The sequence below is a fragment of the Xiphophorus hellerii genome, chromosome 13, assembly GCF_003331165.1.
Source record: "Xiphophorus hellerii strain 12219 chromosome 13, Xiphophorus_hellerii-4.1, whole genome shotgun sequence".
NCBI classification, from domain to species: domain Eukaryota; kingdom Metazoa; phylum Chordata; class Actinopteri; order Cyprinodontiformes; family Poeciliidae; genus Xiphophorus; species Xiphophorus hellerii.
The window spans coordinates 14795317-14812657 of NC_045684.1; the positions used below are offsets into that span (position 1 = coordinate 14795317).

The window sequence follows — 17341 nt, forward strand, 5'->3', positions numbered from 1 at the left end:
CATTTTAAAAATAAACACTTTCCAGGGTTTTAGTTGGAAGACTGGCTGACTTCAGCCACAAACTGCAGAATAAATTGTTTGAAGAAGCGTAATTCAAACAACTGATAGCATGTTTGTTAGGTGTTTCATTATAGTTCTTCCAGCTGTTACACCGTATTTGTTCAGATCTGCTTTAGCGTTAAGCTCTAAACATATTTCCAATCCGCTGTTTACATAGAACTGGAGGAACTTAGGCATTCATATGCTTGCTGTAGATCGCAAATATGTTTGTCTTGACACAGAAGGCTGAGAAAAAAACTCTGCAAGGTGTTTACATGTCGTGATTCTTTTTTTCATCCAGATCCTGCGTGGTCTCGGATGGTAGGAAGATGGAGAACTGTTACTATTTCTTATTGTCAGTCCATCACAGGGCAACACGAGACATACAGGACAAAAAACATACATACACGCACTGTGAGCCAAGGCTAATTTGGAGATCAGTTAACCTGTCATGTTCTCAGACTGAGAGAGGAAGCCGGAGAACCTCGAGAGAACACGAAAACTCTGGATTTGAACCCAGGACCTTTTTGTTTTAAGAAACCAGTGCTAACCAGTATAAAGCATAGTCAAGTAAATGAAAAAAGTCAATGAAACAAATTTAACTTAAGATCAAAACCGTTAAACGTGCACATCCAAATTCATTCAAAGAAAATCAATTAAATCACAGTTTCAACTATTTATTATTTCTCAGTTATCCCACTTATAGAAGGTACAAAATAGTTACATGTAAAAAAAAGGTGAAATTTTAAGTCGAACAGACAAATGAAATTGAAATTTATGAAAACAAACTGAAATCACATTTTCTTGTAAAAATTCTAGACTTTTCCAGACTGAGCTTTCCAAAGGCAGCAAGGAAGGAAGTAAGAAAGATACAAGGAATGCAAGAAGAAAAGAGATGCAAGGAAGAACACAAATAAGAAACGATGGAGATGAGCAAACAAGAAAGACACAAAGCTAGAATGAAATACACAGAATAGGGAATAAAGTCTGGAAGTACATGTATTTTTTCATACATATCTAAAGGCTGAAAACAATTCAATAAAATTCCAGACTATTCCAAACTCTGTTGGTACTCTGCGCTGTTCTTAGCCGCTTGTCCCTGAATAATATCAATGAAATGTACTTTTCCCACAGAGACCCGTTAAGGTAACTCTTGCAGAGTGGAGAAAAAAGCAACAACTTTATTGAGTCAAAGTCGTGCTTCGATCCAGCCATCGTGTGTAGACAGTTTAAATTCTGCTCAGACACAAAACATCCGCTGACTTCCAAATAGAAAACAAACTTTAAACCAACTGAGAGTAAAACAATTACTCTATGTGGTAAATCCACTTTGCTTGACGACCATTTTCTGACGGATTCCCTTCATGGAAGAGGAGTCGCCTCCCGCGCTTCCCGCTGAGCTGCTCGGAAATCCGTGAGCTGCCACGTATTTGCGGTACGCCTCTCGGATGATGCGGAAGGCTCGCGCGTTGGCGTAGGGAATGTCCGTGACCGGGTCCCGGTACAGCGCCGCCTTGTGCGTGACGGGGCAGATCTCCTGAACGGGAATCTGACGGCAGGGCTGAGCGGCGGGAGGGAAGGTCGCCTCGAAGGCTTCGTCGTCGCTGAACGTTATGTAAGTCCGGGAGCACAGTCCTCCGGTGGGCTGCTGGGACGGCGTGGTGGGAATCTGCGGTGCCGTCTGAGAGACATCCTGATCCAGCCTGTGGAAAACGAGATTATGACAATCAATAATTGCTGTATGCACTTTATTTATAAAGACCAGGATTTACTTAAATTTATTTTTTTTTTATCTCTTGCTTTGATGAAATCCCAACAGATACCTCTACAGGAGATTTAAAAATAAAAAAATAAAAAATGTAATAAATCTTCTTACTAAATTGCATAACAGCTAAACATGATATAATGTTTTGGCATACGTTAATCTAGAGGAGATTAAATATTTATGGAGCAAATTATACTTGATGCAGACAACAAAATGCAAATATTAAAAAGGAGTCGCCTTTATGTCTGCAAATCCACTTTAGAGGTCGTCAGAGTCAAACTGGTGGCCACACTTACCCCTCCACGTCGACATTTTCTTCTTTAAGGAGCGAGTGAGAGACCAGGGGCATCAGGACCGATTGGTAGCGGATGGTCGGCCCCTCGAAGCGACGCTTCTTATGGACCTGTTTCTTCTTGTCTGCTTCCAGACGCTCGTAGTTCTCTACAAAGAGAAACCGGAAACACTTTAGGATTCGGATTGTAGGCAAAAGGCCTGAGAAAATGAGAATACACCATTTTATTGACTTAATAAAAAGCACAACAAACATTTACAAAATATGTTTGTTAATGTAAATCCATGTAAATCTTAGAAACTTAGAACAGTAAATTCAATTCAAAAATAAGTTACGGATCCCAAAGTAAAATTAAATGTAACTTAATAGTTTTTGTCAGTAAATCAAGAAGTAGAGCCAGTACATCTTATAGATTCAACATATATTCTATCTCTTAATTTTGATAATTATGGTTTACAGCTAAACATCATTTAACTGAAAAATATACACATTTATAACCCAAAGGTTATTTAGGATTTTATAACATTTTGATTTAAGTTTAGACTTTATAAAAAAATAAAAAATAAAAGCTCTGCAGAAATTCAGTACACAAACAGAGGTCACTTGACAGTCGTCATATCAGCACTCAAACGATCACCGATGTCCTAAAACAGTCCTAGAGAAGCTAGCTATTCAAAGTGATGTGTCCAAGAATATCAATGGAAAGTTGGGTGGAAGAAAAACATTTCATTAATAATAAATATACATCACAAACAGGGATAGCAGCGAGCTTAAGAGGACTGTGAAACAAAGCCAACTCAAGAGTCCGGGGGAAATTCACCAGGCTGAACTGTTGTTACGTTAAAAGCAACCACAACAGCGTATCTAGAGCATGGACTACAACCGGCCCATTTCTCATTGAGCCAGACATGAAACAGACAACAACATGAGCTAATGAGAAAAAGGACCAAACTGTTGCTCAGTGGTCCAAGGGACTATTTTCAGAAGAAAAAAAAAAAGTTAATTTCAGCATAGCATTTTGAATATTTTCTTTTACAAAAGTCCAGAGGAGATGGAAGACCTTTTATTTGTTTTGTTTTATTCAAGAACTACTATTATCCTTTTTGTTGGATCATATTCTTTTTGTTCCACTTCATTTCCAGTCGGGAAGGTACTGAATTTAAAATTTTCGTCACCTGAAAACGATAACCATCAAAATTAACAGAAGTAAACACTTTAAGTTTATATCACTTTGTGTGTCATAAATCTGTAGGAATTTCACTTTTTAAAGTTAATTACTGGAAGAAATTTACTTTCAATTAAATGCTCATTTAACTGAAAGTCCAGGAGTTCAGGACTTTCAGCAAGTGGCTGGGGAGAGGAAAGTCTGGGCCTCCCTTCTTAAGTTGCTACCACCGCGGCCCAACCCCGGATAAAGTGGAAGAAAATGGATGGATGGATAAATTCTCATTTATTGAGATGCACATGGAGCATTTGCTTCAATGCAAGACCCAAAGGAATATTTCAATATAATTTATTAAGCAGCATGTCTCCTGTCATTACTTTCATCTATTCGTATTGCTGCTCCTGCAGAGTTTCGTCACCCGTTCTCTCAATACACAACAGGAAATACAGAGTTGTTGAAAAGGTTCTCACCCAGAGACCGAATGTTGACCTCAGCTGTGATTTTAGCCTCTGCCAGCAGCTCCTCCTGGGTCAAAGGTCGGTCCCGGTGAGCGCCTCTCCGTCTCCTAGGAGCATCCTGACGCTCCTGTAGGCGAAGGTTGGTCTTCCTGGTGTGTTCACTGGTGGACTGTCTCACAGACTTCCGAGCTACAGCACAGCAGAGACATCATTTCATTACAAACCCAAAACTGACCCAATCCTCATACAATAATCATGTGCTTATTATAATTATTTGCAGAATGATTACTTACTAGGATTATTTACTAAAATAACTTGGACCATTAAACATAATTTGAGGGGAAGAAAACAATTTTTGCAACTTACATTCAGCAAAATCGTGAAATTCTTGAGGAATCCTTCTTTTGAGCTCCACTTTGGTTTTCTCTGTCCTCTTCTGCTCCTCGTTGGGTTTTTTAGGTTTGGGTTTTGCCACCTTTATAGGCTCCTTGGAATAAATATAAAATATATACCATACTGATTACTAACACCCAGGCGTAAAACAGAACACGCTGCATGTCTGCTTGGGGTTTCACCAGTATATAGTAGAGAAGATGGCCCTGCACATGATAGTGATGGCTGATAGTAGCATATGCGCCATGCTGTTAAAATCCTGACCTAAAGCAGGCTCCTCATTTTGTTGCACTAGTGCCTGTTTAATATATACTCCTATTTTTTCACAGCAATCTGTTAAAGATCCCAAAGAGATGCTGTAACATTTGGTGGAATGTCATTTGTGATACACCACAATGAAATTATAGTTAATTTAATTAATCATATGAGCCGCTGTGTCAACACATATTCACAAGGCAAAAAGTCTGTTTTTATATTCAAGTCACTCTTTTAGACTATGTTAGTGCTCGTAAAAATGTTTGTTTTAAAAATGCTTTCAGAATGTTTAATTTGTAACCAACTTAAATGACTTACAAGGCTTAATGCTGAAAGCTTCTAAAATACCTTATAAGCTTTTGTGACAACCCGACTCTTCCTCCGAGGAGCATCTTCCTCCTGGTCGCTGTCAGGCTCCTCGCCCTCGTCGATATCGAAGTCGCTGTCCACCTCATCCTCTGTGTCCGAGTGCTCTCCGTGATATTCATCATCTCCCGATTCCTGAGAGCAAACAAACGGAGCCGTTCAGATAACATGATGAGAAGTAATGATGAGAATTTTAAAAATATATTTCTCATTCAGGTTAGTTAAGCTGCTCCAAGGTTTAAGGCGATGACACGATTAAAATGTGGTCAAAAGTAATGTTGAATGAATGATCAGCAAATGAAGAAACAACAGATGTTCAATAAACAACTCAGATTCATACATGCAGGCTGAAAAGCATTATTGTTTAAATACTGATATCTGAGCTATACCTTTATGTACAAGTAAATTATTAACTATCTTCATACATTCATGAGGCTCAAAACTAGTTTAAATTGATACGTGCATGTTTTTATGCTCCATTTTGCATATCTGTTTAAACATGTCTGTCTCAATCGTCTGTGTAAATAAATGTTTTTGGGGGTGGATTTTTACAAATAAAAACATATAAGAAATATCCCAAACAATATATACACGCTATGAATCAATTTATTTATGCTTTACCTATAGTCTCTTACACTCTCATATAGGAAGGAAGCAAATTTAGTTGCATTTGTTTAAAATACAAACTATTTCAAAATGCCTCAGTTAGATGTTTACTTTCCGTATCTGGGTAGTTCTAAACTATGAGGTATTTATCTTTTTTTTTTTTCAGTGTAATTGCTTACATCGTTGAAGCCTCCGTATGTCGTTTTGTAAAACTCATCCTCTTCTTCAGCGTCCAGAAGTTTGGACATGCGGTTCCCCGCAGTCTTCCTCGGTTCGCGTCCAACTGCCAGGCTCATAGCTCCGAGCAATGCTAACCGGCCTTAGCTTCTGTTTGTGCTGCTCGTTAATGTGTGCTCGTTTTGCTTTGATAAACTAAATTAATATTTTTGTTACCATGTTTATTTTATAATATACTACCACCCTACGTCCACCTCACCAAATAGGCAAATTACGATTTATTCATTAGAAAAGCTCTATCGAACAGGGTGCTAACTGCTAACCCCAACCGTAGTAGCAGAAAAGTTTTACTTCCGGGACACGCTGCGTACGTCAGGCCTACCGGATCAATGGGTCTTCAAAATAAAGGAACTTTGGACCTTGCTGATTTATTTTCTAATTCAAAATATTAGAATATGCGCCACAGGTTGATGGATGAGGTTCGTTTGTCAAATAATAACATAAAAAAAAATTAAAATAAGATAAAACTTCTAAGCAGTTAGTAAGCATACTTTTTAGTGGAAAGTTTGCATGTCTTTATATGTCCTTATCATAGTAAATATAAATGTGCTATAAATATCTCGTATATCTTAAATACTGTTTTCGTATATTAGCGGACAATCATCCGCTAATATACTATAATAGGCAAAAATAAAGACTTAAAGTCGTCAGATTGTGTGTAATTAATCTATATATAATGTTTCATTTAGTAAAATAATTATTGAAGTAAATATATACCTTTCAATAACGTTCTAATTTATTGAATGGGACTGTTCTGACGTTGCGTTGCACCTAAAACAATCTGAAAATGTAAATGCAATAGTTTCAAATTGATTGATTCCCTTTATTACCTTAGTAAAGGTAATAAATAAAGTCACTGTGGCTTTGAATATCAAAAGAAAAATAATAATAATAACGTTTTATTCCATTTGAATTTTTGCAGTTCTTTGTAACTTAAAAAGAAGCTTGCGCAGCAGGTTACCTATTTAAATCAAACCCCATGGTATCCAGAAGTTTAAAAATATCGCTATCTGAGATTTATTTACCTATTTATTGTACTTAACTCCAAAACCTTCAGTGCAAAATACTATTTTATTAAAGTGTTAAAATAAAAATTGAACATTTTTATAATATTTAGTGTTCATTCAACCTTCACTGCAAGATGCTTTTTTTTTTTTTTTTTAGCTCTACTGTACTGGAGGCCTCTGTTGAACGTTACTCTGGAAACAACTTGCTTCTTCTCTCTAAGCCCCTTGCTTGACACTGTCAGAGTTACTGTATTGTCATGGCAACAACATCACTTTTCCAACATCAGAGAAACAAAAGCTGCCGGGAACATGGGCTGTGGTTGTGATAGTAAATGAAAAGCATCACCAGTCAGTTGTTAAAAGCAGTCGTTTATTTTATTTTCACAAACACATGTGTGTCGTTAAAGGAGTGTTTCTGTGTTCACAGCATGTGGAGCTAGCTCCACTCTCTGGTGGACGCCTCTGATTACTGCTGTAGTAAAACATGTCCTAAACATGGGAGCAGAAATTGAAAGTTGTAAGCTCAGAACCGATTGTCTACCCTTTGGATGCTGAGCAAAACAACGTCTTCTTTCCCACAGTACTCACTCTGAAACTCAAATGTCCATCGGTGGAAAGAGACCCAAATCAATATTTTTCAGTGAATAATCATTTCAATTCATGCAGCCCTCCGGTATTTAAAAGAAACATTGTTCCATAAACATGTTGAATAATGTACAATGCATGTGACAATATTAATAAAACAAACCGTAATCATTGAGAAATACCATAACCTTAATATAAGGCCAGGATCCCTGTTGGCATTTTATCCAAGGTCTAAAAAGAATCACAAGTTACATAATTGGCCATTATACTCCTCCTTTAAAGAGCAAGCAAAAACACAAGTTAGCAAGCCATTGTATTAGTTAATCTTTCTTTCTTTGACAGTTTATATATTTATTTGGTAAATGGTAAACATGTGTGAAAAGCCTTAAAACAAATTTCTCTCTTTCTCCAGCACCATTTCACAGTTCCAGTTCTAAATGTTTAACTTTGACTGGAGGTATTTGTAAGATTAGGCACAGTTTTGTAGCCATTTTCCTGACTTATTAATATTAACAAAAGTGGCTCATTTGAATGACATGTTTCCCTGTGTTTCCCATTTTTAAAGGCAGCTAAGACAAATCCACATCTGTTTTATGGCATATTCTTACAAACAGAAGTCATGGAGTTTGGATGAAAAGTTAATCAGCATTATAATTAACTTAAACAGTAAAGGATCCATTAAAAGACTTGCTATTCATTTTACAGTATTTGCATAAAATACACAAACTGCAGGATCCAGCGATACCTGAGAATCAATTAAAGTGGCTCTTTAACAGCTGAAACCAGAAGTTTACTTACTCTGAGTAAAAAGACTATTTTCTGTCTCACTGTCTGGAGTTAAATCAGACCAAACTTTGTTTGTTTTAGGTCAGTTAGAATGACGAAAATGATGTCTACTGGCTAAATGACAGAAATAATGAGAGAAAAAAACTGTCTTCAAAATCAGACATAATCTGACAAAAATCAGGACAGGCAGCTGAAAGTAAACCAGAAATAAGTATCAGCCAGAAAAAAATCTGATTGACACATCTTTTGTTTTTATGTCTTAATCTTTCCACATTTTATTTATTCCCTGTCAGTGCTGCTAGGTTTTTAATGGCATGCAGTGTTTTTCTTTTCCAAGAGGAAACAAGAACAAAAAGAATCCTTGTCAATATAGATTTTGTTGGAAACTCAACTTAAAATCCTCACAATGTGTGTAATATGTCATGCTCTGATTCATTAAAGTTGTCAGGCACTGCTAAAAGTACATAGCAGTCAGTAAAAGGTAATAATTTCTTACATTAAATCCAAACATTTCAAATAGTCAAACGCATTTTATTTCTTCTCATCCTGCCACACCTTATGAAAAACATTTTTTCCGGTTTATCAAACGGACTCATAAGAGTTTCATGGTGAACCTGCTCGTCTCCATGTAGTTTGACGTCCCTGTGTTGCTGTTGGACATGGCGCTGCGTGGCACGTAGGCGATCGTTGCCGTGTGCTTGATTTGCCCCTTTCCTTTGCTCCAGAAGAACATGAAAACGAAGCACACGGACACTGAGCCGAAGAATGAGACGAATCCGATCGTTGCTGCTATCAGAAGAGTCTTCACATCAAACGGGAGCTTCTCATCTCCATCCACTCCAGGGGGAGAGGAAGGAAAGGCAGGCCAGCCTTTAAGACGATAGCGTTTTTTAGGAGATGATGGCAAGGCTTGGACATGAAGGCTGACGCGCAGGCTTTCATTTCCCGCTGCATTGGATGCCACGCAGATATAAGTGCCGCTATCATGTGGCTGAGCGTAGCGCACCTCCAGGGAGCCGTTGGAGAGGGCCCGTATCCTGCCAACAGGTGAAACCTGCCTTAGCTGGGGATTAAGCCAGCTGACAGATGGCTGGGGGTCACCTTCCGAGCTGCAGTAAAACACCACAGAGTGTCCTTGACTCACTCTCACATCTTGAGGCCTCTGGTCCACAATCCGAGCCTGCCGGCAGGTGAGCAGGCTCGGTAGTTCGTCCTCGGAGAACTCCAGAAAATTCCAGCCCTGCAGCTGGGTGGAAGTCATGCAGGTCGGCAGACACCCACCAAAGTTCACATACAGCCGCCTTCGAGCCACCCAAAGCAGGCGGCAGTCACAAGCGAGGGGGTTGTTGTCGAGCCCCAGGCTTTTTAAGGTGACCACTGAATGGAAAGACCCTGCCTCGAGAGTAGTGAGAAGATTTCGTGAAACATTCAGCACACTTAAATATCCCAAACCTTTAAATGCTCCAGTTTCGATGCTTGCCAGCGAGCCACCGACGAGATGAAACTCTTGGAGCCGGAGTAAGTCTCCAAGCAGGTTCCCATGGATGTGGGTTATAGGGTTGAAAGAAAGGTCAATGGACACGAGGTAAACAAGGTGATGCAAAGCAGTGTATGGCACCTCTTTAAGGTTGCAGTGCTTGATGGATAAGGATGTAAGATTGAGGCCGAAGAGACTGTTTCCTGACAGAGTCTCCAGCCTGGGGAAATGTGCAACGACGAGCTCCTTTAGGTGCAGCAGGGGGTAGAAAGAGTAGTTTGGCAGCAAGTTGAGGTCCAGCTGGTGAATGTGAAGGCTTTTTAACACAATCAGCTGAGTGAGCGCCTCGGTTGGCACAACAGTGAGGTTAGAGCCGTCAAGATCCAGCCTCTGTAGGCCACTCAGCCCGGCGAAGGCTTGATTAGAGATAAAAACAAAGTCGTTATTGTCTGCTAGAAAAACCTGCAGAGATCCTAAGTCTGTGAAGGTAAAGTCTAAGAGGACAAGAATTTTATTGCTGCTTATATCTAGCAACTGCAAGTTCGTCAAACCAGCAAACACTCCCACGGAGATGATCCTGAGGTGATTGCGAGAAAGACGCAGCGTGAGCAGATTCTGCAGGCCAAGGAAGGCTTCCACTTCAATCAGCGCCAATAGATTGTCACTTAAATCGAGGTGTAAAAGTTGAGTTAGTTTATGAAACTGCTGATTCACCAGAGTCTTGATCGTGTTGTGGGTCAGGTTGAGCAGCTCGGCATCTTGGGGGAGACCGTCAGGCACGGCACTGAGCTGAGCGCCGGAGCAGTTTGCCTCCAGAGCAGCGGCGTTGCAGCGACAGGATGGTGGACACAGCCAGAGGGATTCGGACGGTAGCGCCACCCCTGCAGCCAGCAGGTACACAGCCCTCCAGTACAAACACAGGTGGGCTGCAGTCCCCTTAAACATCTGGAGACCTGCCTGTATGTGAGAGGAAAAAACAGTGACACCTGTTTAGTACATGTCAGAATGAAAATACATCTTCTATTAACACCCTTTGAGGTGTTAAAAACTAGATATCAATAATTTCATCTTGACTAAAAGGGGGAATTTTTATTATTCTGAATGGTTTTGATGTAAAAGAGATGTAAATAAGGGTCACTAAGTTTATTTCCTTCTAAATTTCCACAATTTCTCTAGTATATTTAAGCATGACACTAATCTTTAATCTCTAACAACTAACTTTTTACACTAAATAGGGATTACAGTCAATTCAGATTTTTCTTGAAGACCTACAAAGCTGTGGAAAAAATACTTGTCACCTTATGGATTTCTTGTGCTTCTGCTTTTTTGTCACAGTAAATGTCACACTTCTGTTTTAAATCATCAAACTAATTTTACATAAAACAAATATAGCTGCAAAAATAAAACATAAAAACATTTTAAAATGATGATTTTAATTATTAAACTAAACATGCTATCCAAACCACCCAAAACATTATGTGAAAATATAATCTGACTCACCCATCCCATCTTACGTTTAACAAAAATATAGTGAAGATCTTGGCTAATATTCTGTGAACTGACGAAATAAACAGGGGGAGGAAGGCATCCTGTTATATCTGATGTAAAACAAACACATCATTTAAAGATAAAAAAGTCACTCCAACAGACAAGCATGGTAGTTGCAGTATGATGATCAGGGGGTGTTTTGCTGTTTCAGGATCTCGTTCATATTTGATGGCAGAAATCCTGAAGGAATATGTGCGGACATCAGCTTGTGACCTTCTGCTCAACCAGATTCGGTTTATGCTGCAAGAAAAAGACCCAAAGTACAAGTGCAAGTCTGGCCCTGAATGATTCAAAACATAAGCAAAACAACAAAATCAAGCCTTATAGATTGGCCGAGACGTTGTCGGGGCTTCAATCTTTCAGAGAGGCTGCGGTATTATGTAGAAAAGGTCATTCATCCTTAAAACTGTTGCTGCCAATATTGCTGAATCTAAGTAATTAATCAAGGAAGAGTCGGCCAAAATTCCTCCACGACATTAAAATGACTAATTTACAAACATGCAGTTTTAAGAGGCTTTCTTACCCATTGATATATCTAATCATTATTTAAAACTCTTTTGTTTTAACTGTTTATTTTTATCAAATACTGAAGTTTGGTTCATGATCTGAAACGTAAGACGGTCAGAAAGGCAAGAAGGAAGGGAACATTTAGGATGGGGGGTGAATTTCACAGCACTGTGTTTATGAAGTCAGCTTTATTAAATTGCAAGCAGGTCTGTCTCCTAGGAAACAAACCGTAAAGGAATAAAGAAGAACTCAAGACTCCTGCAAAGTACTGCATGATCTTTCCCTGAATGTACCAACAGTAAGATTTTATAGGAAGCTGCTACTTTGATTGTCAAAATCGCATTCATAAAGAAAATAAAGCACTTCATGCTGAGAGTTACTTATTTTATGTTTGTAATTAATTAATCCCTGAAGAACGCAGGTAATTTAACACTTAGAAACCCTCGGACAGCTCAGGGGTATTGAAACAATTTTCCTGTTTACCGCTGGTCCTTAAGAAGCTGTCGTTAAAAAAAAGTAGAAGAAAAAAAGAGTAAAATGAAAAGCGGAGATATATTATTATGCATTTTTATTTTTAATTCCAGGATTCAACATGAGAAAGACGACCTAAGGAAGTCACTAAATACTCGGTGTTGTGTTGACGGGAGATAATGACAGCCTCAAGTCAAAGCAGATTTTTTTTTAAATTGTTTTTGCTACAGCTGATGGTGGCGAGGTAACCTTAGCAACACGGATTGAGGCTGCAGTCCAAAGGACGGTTTTATTTTAGCTTGACAGCTCTTGCAGGATTTATAAGAAAGAGAAAACAGTAAAACAAAGAGCAGGCTGTAAAGCCAGTGTACTCTTGTTTGATGTGTGCACATAGAGTGATAAAGAGAGTAAACCGGCACCACAGGAGGCTTCACATCGAGCCTCTGTTTCATCTCTTTAGCCATAATTTCATCTCTTCAAATCTTTCAGTGCTTTTGTGAGCTTTTTTTGGTTTTTTCTCATTTATCTGTGACACATATGCTAATGTCGCAGCTTGAGAGTTTGCGTTGGCATTTCTCAGTGTTGAGAAATTCATTGCAAAGAGCTTTGTTAGTTTAAAAGGTTGAGATTTAAGCAAAACCCATGTTCTCTGCATTTTTATAGCACTTAATTAGCATATCAGTTTTAGGTTTAGCTGCAAACGCTGAGATCACTTCTCCAAAATTTAATCAGCACACTGACTGTTTTATCAGAGGGGTAGATGTACTTTAGAGCTCTTCTAAAAACTGTTTAATTTATCATCAGGAAAATTGAACATTGAGGTTTAGTTGCAGTGAAGAGCGCTACACATGCAGTGGTCTTTGAAAATGTAGACCACATTCAGCATATTATCTTATTATTGTGATTTTAGAAAAACAATAGGCCATAAAAGTAACTTTTTCATAATTTAATATAGCACTTATGTACAATAAAAGAAAATTAAAGAAATATTTCAAAGCTCGTACTTTGTTGAAGCACTTTTTAATTTTATTTCAACATTCAATCAAGGAATCGATCAACATCCCGCCTCCTGACTTGGCAAGGTTTGCAGTTCTACCCAGCGAATTTTCTCCAAATCTATCAGATTACGATGAGTTATCTCATCCAAAACCCACTTCAGGTGTCAGGCAGAGAAGTTTAACTCGACAGAGAAAGAGTTCTTTCTTCATAGTCCAAATTACAGGAGATTATTATCACATAAAAGGTTCTCATCTCAAACTCCTGCAGCTCTGTCAATGTTGCTGTCTGCCTGTGAGCAGCCCATCTTGTCTTTTCCTCCAGTTTGGAGAAACATCCACTTTCTGTAATGTCTCTGTTGGGTCCTTTTCTCAAATTATTAGTCTTATTGCCATGTATAATCCTGTACATTTTGTGCCTCTGCTCTGACTGATACCTTTGTAAAACTAACATCTTTTCGGTCCTTTGCAGCCTTCCTACAAGTTCACCTTTATTTCATCCGATTTACCATGACTGATAAGTGTGGGCTGAATAATACTGAGTATTGAAACTGTTGTACTTTAACAAAGTGTTAATGCATTTATTATTTGATATTTTCTCTTGACCTGTACAGAATAATAACTGCGTGTGAAAAGTCTCGGAATGAGACTTTTTATCCCAGTGAAATCTACAGCAAAAACCTGTAGATTAACAGAGATTATTCAAAGACACTGTCATGCCACCAGTGCAGAGCTTGCTTGAAATTAGATGTGGTTGCATCTTCTCCAACAGTGATGACTTTTGGATAATGATCCTTTACTCACAGTTTTGTCAAAAATCACTGAGCTGCACGACAAATCAAATTAAGTCTTCCAAAAACAAAATCTTTCAGTTCTCCAGATGCAATTCAGGGATGATCTCAGTGTAATTATTATTGTAACAGACTACAATTTTACTGGTTAAAGTTGTAAAGACAGGGTTCTAATATTACAAAGTTATAGTTTTATTGATGTAGAGAAGAAATCTTTAATTTTTTTATGACAAAAAAATCCTTAAATGTTGACTGTTTATATGGGTTTTCCAATGAAAGCCTTTAAAACTGAGTGTCCCTTATTGCTCAACAAATAAGAACCTTTAAAAAAAATCTAAGCATGTCAAGATTAAAAAAGCAGAACATTTTGTCACAGTTCAAAAACATATAAACATATATAGAGAATCCAAGTTGTAGCACAGTTAGGAAAGAGTTGTATTGTATTAGTTGTATTTTATCTGTTATTTACCTTCATGAAGTCATTTTGCCACAATCAATGCAAAAAAAAAATCTATGTTGACTTTTTTTTTTATTCAGACATTAATACCTATTGTCTGAGTACAAGAGTTTAAAAAATACCATTCATGTTACTGGGATATAATCCTCTTGTCATAAAGTATCAGACGCATTAATGCGGTGATAGCAGGGGGCTGAAGTTTGGAGCAGAGATCGTGGCTTTAATATTCCTAGAACTATGATCATATAACAGATAAATATGTGCCGTAATATCAGGAAAGCCTGTTAGAGGTTCTAGCATTTCTTTCCTCAACCTCTGAATCCTCCTAAACTCTTTTCATTCATTTATTTGTAGATGGTTGGGCAGTTGCAAAACCCACCAGCAGGGGGCGGAATAAGTAGAGAATTGTATGCGAGTTTAGATCAACAGCTGAGATGATCTGTTACTGGGAAAAACGCCCAGTTTCTGTCACACACACGGTGAGTTGTCCCTCTTGCCTGTGAGTGTGATTATTCCGTGTGAGCACGAAAACAACAATCTCTTCAAAAGCTAAGCAGAACCGTCAGATACAGCAAACTGACTGCAGGTGTGACGGAGTTCAGCTCATCAGAAAATGTGAGACTTGCTGGTAAAAATCTCTTTAAGCTGCCAGAAAAAAAAAAAAAAGATAGAAGCAAAAACAAGTGACACATAAAGTGTGATCGGTGTTGGCAGCTCCGCTCAAAACTTCCAGTGCTGTACAGGGCGCACCGGAAGAAGAGACATGAGAGGAATGGGAAATTTTTCTCAGCTTTTGCAGAAACAATAATGCATCTCAAAGGACATAACGTACATTTTACCTCTCCTGTAAATTTCTCTTTCTTGTGAGATGCTGCTTCTTCCAAATACATCTAGTTTAAAATCTGCGCTGCTTATTTTGTCTGGGAAGATTTTCTGGAGTAGTCTTGATGATGTTTGTTGTTTGGATGAAGCATCTGATGATGATGATGATGATGATGATGATGATGATGATGATGATGATGATGATGATGACAGCAGCTCTTAACATCTCAGAAACCATTACACAATTTGAAAATATGTTTGTTTGTTTGTTTGTTTTTTTACTGTTGCTGTAGTTTCTAACTCAAACACAGGCACATTGCCTCACTTAGCAAACATAATCACAATCATTTTTTTGAGTAAAGGAAAGAAAAAAAATCAAACATGGCAACTCACCTTTTCTTCAAATCAAACTGCTTGTCAGTCTAGTCGCTCACTTTTTAAATGCGAATCTCTTTTCTTGCTGTTGTTGTCTGTAGTGAATATGAGCAGAGATGATTCAGACGCCGCAGCCAAGTGGAACAAGCAGTTCGGGAGAGCAAACACGCAAGGAGCAACAAGAAAGCTTCCTCCTCCTCTCCCTGACACCCCATTGTGAGAATGCAAACTCCCGAGGAAGCGTGATGCTGCAGCTCGGTTGCCTCTCCGACTCGGCCGTCCTCATGGCAACAACAACAACCCGGCTGTGGATGTGGAGAGCGTGCAGGGGGATTATATGCAATAGCTGCTGGACTCCCTCCAACACACGGCTCTTGGATGACGGGATGCAGGTCTGCCCATCGCTTGGGAGGTCGAAGCAACACCTGATGGAGAAGAGTCCGAGCAACAGACACCTGACAGCCGTCAGAACCTTTAGAAAGTTTACAAAAATGATACAGATTGAAAATAGTGCTTTAGCAAATGCATTCTGGTTGATCTGAGCTTTTTGGTACGGCACTATTAGTTAGTAATCCATCTAGATTAATCATGTAATTTATAATAAATCATTTTCAACACTAAATAGGTTCGATCCATTTTTATTTTTATTTATTTATTTTTTTGTGGTACTGAAGGTGGTGGAATGAAGCGAAAAGCTTAATATTTAAGAGAGAGGACCTCTTGGGACAGTGGGTCAAATCTTTACACAGACAAAATTATTGAGGCACTTGAGTTTTTAATCAAGATCTTGTTAAATTAGAAGATATAATCTTTACTCCGGATTTAAAAAACTATGTAAATCCTGTGATATTAACTAAAGTGGAAGCACTCAGATGGAAAATCTTAAAACAGGTGAATGGCTTTAAAAATTGTGATACAGGACGGGGTGTTATTGTTTGATTCTAAACTTAATCATACTTTAAGTATGATTAAAGTACTTACTGGAGCGTCATTTTGCTTTACATTAAGCATAGAAAACCAAAAGAAAACCAAGAAATGTGGACATAATTAGATTTAAAGTTGATTGTTGACGTCAGCAGACCTGGCGGCAGCCAAAGACAAGCAATCTTTGTTTTATTTTTGTGTTTTGTTTTTTTAAGAGAAAGAAATTATGCTTTGCCTGACTTTCACATTCATATTCCAATCTGCTGAGAAATAATGAGAGCAGTTCATTTATTTCCTCTTAGAAAAAAATACCGATGTATTTTTCTGCACAGACGCTTTCTCAGTGTCTATCTAGGACATCTGTCTAGATTTTCTTTTATTTTTTTATGTCACATCCACATTCTGAACATTGATACTTATATTTTTCAACTGCACAAATAAATAGCCAGACTGCAAGTCTACAATGGCAAATAGAGCTTTGGTGGATTAATGAATTGAGGTCAGCAGCCAGGAGGCAAGTAAATAATCCGAGAAGGGAATCGATTGAGACTAACACGACCTTCACTCTCAACAATATGCTCTGAGACAAGGAGTCAGCTTTAAGGAGAAACCAAAAAAATCTTGTTTTTGCAATGAATTAAGAGTTGTGCAAACTCTTCATATTGCATCAAGTGAAAGTTGTCTTTGTTTAGTATGGAAAAACAACGTTAGAGATGGCCACCATGCCTGCATGATGTCATCTTAATGAAGGTGTTAAGTAGATCCACCTGTCTCTTCGCTCAGCTGCAGGATCCTGAGGTGTGTTGACGCACAAACTATCTGGGATTTCTGCACAATACGAGCTTGTGCTGAGTCAGAAACTTACCATCTGCTGCCGTACCTCAGGGAACCTGCACTCATCAGCAAATCTCTTTCCAAACCCGGATTCAGGAAGGGGGAAAGATCAGAGGTGAACTCCTGCAGCAGTCTGAGCCAAATCAAAGTTCGGCGTTGCGTAATATCATGATAACGTTTGTTTCA

General features: G+C 38.4%; 2 protein-coding genes across 2 annotated transcripts; both read right to left on the minus strand.

Annotated features, from left to right (window-relative positions):
* Positions 1 to 700: 700 nt before the first annotated feature.
* vps72a (vacuolar protein sorting 72 homolog a) lies at positions 701 to 5882 on the minus strand. The gene is made up of 6 exons (XM_032581717.1): positions 5519 to 5882; positions 4716 to 4868; positions 4086 to 4206; positions 3732 to 3908; positions 2101 to 2245; positions 701 to 1742 (listed from the first exon to the last, which is right to left on the minus strand). The coding sequence occupies exons 1-6, from the start codon at positions 5633 to 5635 to the stop codon at positions 1352 to 1354; spliced, it is 1104 nt and encodes a 367-aa protein (XP_032437608.1). The 5' UTR covers positions 5636 to 5882; the 3' UTR covers positions 701 to 1351.
* A 1050-nt stretch (positions 5883 to 6932) lies between these two features.
* On the minus strand, positions 6933 to 15977 carry LOC116731586 (leucine-rich repeat and immunoglobulin-like domain-containing nogo receptor-interacting protein 1). The gene is made up of 2 exons (XM_032581413.1): positions 15416 to 15977; positions 6933 to 10388 (listed from the first exon to the last, which is right to left on the minus strand). Exon 2 carries the CDS (start codon positions 10374 to 10376, stop codon positions 8547 to 8549), a length of 1830 nt encoding a protein of 609 aa, XP_032437304.1. The 5' UTR covers positions 10377 to 10388; positions 15416 to 15977; the 3' UTR covers positions 6933 to 8546.
* Positions 15978 to 17341: the final 1364 nt, after the last annotated feature.